The 6,928-nt window shown below is 37.0% G+C and overlaps 1 protein-coding gene across 1 annotated transcript in view; it reads left to right on the top strand.

Moving 5' to 3' along the window:
• The first annotated feature begins 2,115 nt into the window (after nucleotides 1-2,115).
• Nucleotides 2,116-6,928, top strand: part of SNRPC (small nuclear ribonucleoprotein polypeptide C) — an 11,986-nt gene continuing 7,173 nt past the window's right edge. Inside the window, exons 1-2 of the mRNA XM_006907354.3 lie at nucleotides 2,116-2,264; nucleotides 2,600-2,642. Coding sequence (XP_006907416.2) covers nucleotides 2,143-2,264; nucleotides 2,600-2,642 — 165 coding nt within the window. The 5' untranslated portion in view covers nucleotides 2,116-2,142. The remainder of the gene's footprint in view (nucleotides 2,265-2,599; nucleotides 2,643-6,928) is intronic.

Genomic DNA, 6,928 nt, shown 5'->3' with positions numbered 1-6,928 from the left:
AGGGCCCATGGGCAGGGCATGAGGGAGATACCTCTGGGAACTTGGTGTCACCCTTGAGTCCTGGAAAACAGATACCACTCTAAGTACTTAAAACAGAGGAAATTTAATTCAGATAATTAGTTTATATAGGTGTTGGCAGAGATAAAGAAAAAAAAAAAAAAGTAAAACAGAGAACAGTAAAGTGGCCCAGAGATGAGCAATAGCTGGAAGGAAGCTACTGCCACTCTTACACTAGAGGGACAGAAGAAGGATACATCTTGTTATAGAGACTAGGGGCTGGGATCATCTACTAGAAATTGAAGCCAGGTAGGTTGGAGGAGACAGCCCAAGGCTGAGGGCTGTTGTTGTGTTTGAGGGTGATGATGGATACTATGGCTTGAGGGTGAGCATTCTCTGTGTTTTTTCCTCAATCCCTCTGATCTCCAGAAATATATCGCTCTGACGGAGCCCAGCAAGTCAGCCTGGAAGCCAACCAGCATGAGAATCCAAGCCATGCAGCCTTCATGGGGTCAGACCCCGACTGCCATACTGAAAAGATCAAGGGAAAGATGAGAAATGGATTAGAGGGCAAAACAGTCCCAGGATTAGCACAGGCAGAAATTAGGAAAAAATCAAAACATAATTGACACCATTGTTTTGAGAAGAATCAACTCAGGGTGCCTGCACAAAGATGGGTTTTAGAATTGCAACATTAAAGCCCTGGCATTTACTCCAAAATGTCGCTCAAAGCTGTTTTTTCTAAACTAAGATCTAACCCTAGGCCATTCACTACATCTAGTTGTTATACTTCTTAAAATATTTTAGTTTAGAATGACACTTTTTCCTGATTTGGCGAAGGAAAGAGGCAATGTCCTATAGAATGTCCCACCATCTAAATTTGCTTACTACCTTTTGCTTTCCTTCAGCTTCATCTTCTAGCTTATTCTATAGCCTAAATTATATCCAAATTAAACATTTTTGGTAAGAATACATTATAGTTAATGGTGTCTACTTAACGTTGGCATCCCAGAAGGAGACAAATAACATCTGATTGTTCTTAGCATTAATAATGCCAAGATTTACCACTGTATTAGGGTAGTGAAAGCTTGAGAACTTCATTGTGCAGTTAACTTTTATTTTAGGGCCAGGAAGCTTTAACCTTGTTTAAGGTGTTTTCTCGTCTGAAATGTGAATTATAGGGTTGTTGAATAGATTAAATACAGTAATGCATTTAAAGCACCTAGGCCACAGTAAACATTCAAATAAAGTAGCAATTATTATTATTTTGGTTGCAATTCCACCATCAGAGAATGTGAAGCAGAAGAGTAAAAAACTCCTCTTCCCCAGTTTCATTTTTGGAGTCTGATAGATCAGGCTGGAAGTTTGGCCTTGTTGCTAGGACAGGTTATATCTGTAGACATCACTTCTATCAATTTCCTCCTATGTAAAGATAGCTAAGTTTTGTGGAAGGCTTAGTATGCACAGACATCTCATTAAACATTTTACAAGCATTTTCACATTTAATTCTCCTGTAAACTCCAGAAGAATTATTACCCACATTTTTCAGATGAGAAAACTGAAAAAGCAGCACAGCTAGCAAGCGGCGAGATAGGACTTGAAACTTGGGTTTCTACTGTCTCATGGTGTTAATGAGACTCAAAACAGAAACACCATGTAAAACGGCGTGCACCTGGCTTTATTGCTTTAATAAACCTATTATTTCTTAATTGTCAGTAAGCTTTCTCTGTCTCATTTAACGTTGAATTCCCTTTCCCCAGATTCATTTTTTCACTCCGCATAGCACTTGGCTCCATCTGACCTAATACATACTGACTTTATTATTCTGTCTTCTGCAACTCGAATGTCAACTCTGTGAGGACAAGGATTTTGTCTGTTTTGTTCACTGCTGTCTTCTCAGTATTTACAGCAGTGCCTGACATGTAGGAGGTAGTAGACATTTGTCGAAAGAATAAATAACACGCTTCCAGAAATATCAGGCACCGATAGAAAAAATGCTCGTGGATTGAACCTCGTAGGGACCCTTAGTACCCACCGCTCCTTTCCACCTTCCTATAGATGAGAAGAAGAAAGGAAAAGTCCCGCCCCTCACTCGGCCGCAGTCGCGGGTGAAGCCTTCGTAGAGCCGCTCGGCAGGCGGATTGGATGACTGGGAAGGTTTCTGAAGTCGCGTTTGAAACGATTCAGCGGCGTCGGCGCTTGCTGTGCGCGTCATTTCCGGCGGCAGGGCGCGGAGTCGACAACGGTCTTCAGAGCAACATGCCCAAGTGAGTAAGGGGACTGACTCTAGAAGTGTTCGCTGTCACTAATTGTGGCCCTGTAAGGGAATACAGAGCGAGTTCTGGCTTCTGAAGCCTCTAGGGAAAAGAGAGGATCTGGGGCAGAGGGGGAGACTGGGGGTTCTAGATGCCCCCTTTAGAGTGTGGATGTCGACTCCGCGTATTGCAACAAAAAAGCCTGGTTTATGTCAGAACGGTTAGTTTGATGTCCACGAATCGTGACATGTCCTTTTATTTTCTACTTTCGATGAACAGTACTGCAGTGAATGGGCACCTATTAACTGGTCATCATCTCTTTTTCTCTACTTTTCACTTCTTTACAGGTTTTATTGTGATTACTGCGATACATACCTCACCCATGACTCTGTAAGTGGTGTTTCTTTTCAGTTACTAAATACCTTGTGTGTAATAAGTTAGTTGTTTTTTTTTTTTTTTTAGGTTTAAGTTTCTGCTTTTCATACTGCTGAAATTTAAGTACTTATTGCTTGGAGAAAATAATCTGAAGTGTTTATTTTTCTACCCTTCCTCTAACTGCCTTCATAGTTTGAAATTATTAGTCTTCCAGCAGTCGGTATTTTTAGTGGAGACCCAAATAACAAAGCTTTAGCAAGTTTGAAGATGAGAAAAATGTATGACAAGTAAAAATTCCAGAAAACTGTCCTAAAGTTCAAATATTCGATTGTGTCAAGGCCCTCAAATGTTTGATTAAATTGGAAATTAATGCCTAAATTTGAATAGGAGTAATTTGATTAAAAACTAACAAATAAGGGATCAAATATATGGTAGCTGAAGGAAACGACTTTGGGTGGTAAACACACAATAGAATATACAGATGTCAAGTGATAATGTATACCTGAAAATTATATAATTGTATTAACCAACGTTACCCCAATAAACAATTTTAAAAAACTAACAAATAACAGCAGCTAAGATCGTATGTTTCCTATGTGTCAAACAGTGTTCCAAATGTTTTATATGTATTATTTTGTTTAATGCTCATGATAATCCTATGAAGTTAGTATTATCTCCATTTTACAGAGGAGGAAACAGGCAGAGTGCGGATGAATAATTGACTGGATGTTACAAAACCAGTAAATTACGTAGAGATGGTAGATGAGCCTAGGCAATCTAACAACAGAACTTATATGCCAGCAGCTCTCAAACTTTTTTACCTTATGCTCCCTTTACACTCTTAAAAATTACGGGATTGTAAAATAAAGAAAATTAGGTTATGTGGGTTATGTCTATTAACATTTGCTGTATTTGAAACTAAAACTTAAATACTAATTCATTTCAAGTAACAATAATAAACCTTTTATTTGAAACACATAACATTTTAAAAGGGAAAAATAGTTGTTATCTAAAACAAAAACATTAGTATGATTGTAATATCATGGAAGACAGTTAGATTTCATCTTCTGCATTATAACTGTTGCACTATGTTTTGGTTAAAAATGTATGTAAAGAATCCAGATTCTCACATGTATATGGGGTTGAAAAAAAGAGAAGTTTAAAGTTAATAGCCTTTTCAGATCATTGTAGATATTCTTTAATACTTTATGTTTCTGCACCAAAACTCAACACATGGTTAGTTGCAGTGTGGAATCTGAAACCACATCATACTTTTCATACTCAGTTACATTAAATTTCACCGGTCTGTCTTGAGTAGATCTTTTGCCATGAATGATTTTGTAACATGCTTTGGTCATTTGGAAAATACTGGTTCACTTAGTTATGTAGGTCTTCCAAATGTTGACATGTTTGATTACATAATATAAAATTCATCCACTAATGTTATAATCTAATCAGGAATGGCTTTTAAGTATTTGGAAACTGACAAGCTCGTGGTGGCAGATAAGATTTTCTAAATTTCTAGTTTTTATTTGAAAAGTCAAATTTTCAAGTACTACCAATTACTTTCCTTGAAGTAACAGGCTCACTTTATTTTTGAGAAGTCTGAATAACCAGATTGTTCCTCTGTCGTTCTTCCAATAAAAATGATGTTCCATCACAGGGGTGGGGAGCACAACATAGGAAATGTAGTTAACATTAATATAATGGTTAGGTGGAGAGCCAGAGGAGAGAAAGAATAATTATGGGGATTGTTTTATAAACTATATACATGTCTAACCAATGTGCTGTATGCTTGAAATTAATAAAAATTTTTTAAAAAGGCAACTGGAGGAGCTCACAATTTGAACAATTGCATGCCTGCTTTTCTTTGAAATATTTGGCATTCAGCAGAAGTCCTTTGTATGTTCTTCCATTTTGTCATCCAGAATATTTAAAAGACATGAACTCAAGGGTTGAGATTTAATAAAATTGGTAATTTTACTACTTCATCAAGGACAGTTGAGTGATACTGGCTTCTTTTTCCCCCGTGAGTGCGTGATATTGAAAAATACAGTGATCACTAATGCATGGATTGCCATTACCTTGATTTATTCCAAAGTGCCATGAGTTTGGCATCATTAGTGCAAATACAGTAAAAAAGGAAAGTAACGTAAGACATTACTATTATTATGAATCTACTTTGACCTTGCAAAACTCCTGAGAAGTGGGCCTAAGACACCCTTAGGTATCTGAGCCACACCTTGAGAACTGCAGCTCTATACTTTACTGCCTTTGCAGAAATCTGATTAAATCAGAATACTTGATTGTGTCTTCAATAGTAGCTGCAAAAACTTAGCCAGTGATTTCTCTGTTGCCACTTCATTCAGATGTAGTTTAGCATTAACAGATTTGTGGAACATGTAAGTAGGGTAGTTCTTTATGAAGAAATAATAGTTAAAGGACACTCCTCCAGTGGATTGGTATTGGCAGTAGCTTGCCTACAGATCGCCATTCATTTTTTTGTTTTGTTTTGTTTTTGTCCCTAACCCCCTTTCTAACTCATTTGGAGAGTCTTAATTTTCTGAAATTGTTAGTGAGAGGGCTATGTCTTTCTTCTCCTTTTCAGCACTATATTTTCAGATAGCCACTCATCTTTCTAATGCCTGAATTCAGAGAATTGGGAAGTATCTCTTTATAATACATATTTCCCTATGAGAAACATCAGGAACCCTTGTAATACTATTCTAACATGATATATTGTGAAAATAGCATGAAATTTCCATAGTGAGTGAAGCAGTTCCCTGTGGTGGCCTTTGAAACATCAAACATCCAGTGCTGTAACTTTGAAACTTTTACTGGCTCTGAGGCATGATTTTGTTTTAAGGCGTGAGACGTCATTGTTGTAAGCATAGTGTAAGCAGTGGCTTGGGAGCCAGGGAACAATATTTTGAAATGTGGACCACTCATGTGACATCTACTGCCACTGAAGCAATCATTCGAAGAGAGGATATACCAGTAGGAGGTGGTTAGGCAACTCAATCCATGCATTAGTGATCACTGTATTTTTCAATATCACGCACTCACGGGGGAAAAAGAAGCCAGTATCACTCAACTGTCCTTGCTCTTGGGGAGCATCATAATGAGATCTGGATTTCAGGCCTGGGTTTACTGCTTACCAGCTATATGTTTTGAGACAGGACTTTGAGCATAAATAGAAGGTAATAATCTTGTGACTTTTTTCCCATCAATTTTATTGAATTATAATTTATGTTCAATAAAATGCCCACTTTTTAAGTATACAGTTTGATGTCTTGTCAGATGATTACAACTTGATGTATACATCAAGATATAGAACACTTCCATCACCTCAGAAAGTTCTCTTGTATTCCTTTGCAGTCAATCCCATACACCCCTGGCCCTGACTGATCTGGTTTTTATTTCTAGTTTTAAAACTTCATGTGAATCGAATCTTATACTGTGGGCTTCTATATACTATATATGTCTGATTTCTTTTGCTTGGCATGTTTTTGAGTTTGTCCATATTGCATGTATTCGTGATTTGTTCTTTCTGATTAGTATTCCATTGTACCACGTACGTGGGATTTTCGTGAAGATTGAGACACCGCTTGTAAAGTACATAGCATGATGTCTGGCATGTAGTAAGTGTTAAATAAACATTAACTAAAAAAAATTAAAAGGTTAATTGTGTGGAGTTTATATTATGTCAATTTTACCCCAGTAATTCTGTTAAAGAAAATAAAAGGATTAGTGGGCTGGAGACAAAGGTCTTTATGTGATTCATATAGTCTCTATTCTAGACCAATAATCATTTAAAAGAATATATGCTCATAAACAGTGTTATTTAAATGTACATAACCTGTATTATTTTGCCATAGAATAACCTAAAACAGGCATTAAAATGGTATTGTTTTAGATCAGGAGTTTGCAAACTTTTTCTTAAGGTGTTTGTTACATTGTAATTATTTTAGGTTTGTGGACCATATGGTCTTCGTTATAATTACTCAACTCTGTCCTTGTAGAGAGAAGACAGGGACAATACATAAACAAGTGAACGTGGCTGTGTTCCGATACTTTTTTTACAAAATCAGGTGGCTAGCCCATGGGCCGTAGTTTGCTGACTCCTGGTTTACATAATAAATATAGTCAATGAGTTACCATAGTACATTGTTGGATAATGTTTATGAGTGACACGTTAGCACCCAGCTAAAGCTGCTAAAGGTAGACAGGCCACCTATATAAAGGTAGGGCTTTATAAAATTTCTAGTTTTGGAAATTTGTATCTGTGACCGATACCTTTT

The sequence above is a fragment of the Pteropus alecto genome, unplaced genomic scaffold (assembly GCF_000325575.1).
Source record: "Pteropus alecto unplaced genomic scaffold, ASM32557v1 scaffold202, whole genome shotgun sequence".
Classification (NCBI taxonomy): Eukaryota; Metazoa; Chordata; class Mammalia; order Chiroptera; family Pteropodidae; genus Pteropus; species Pteropus alecto.
This window is presented reverse-complemented; position numbering and strand designations above follow the sequence as displayed.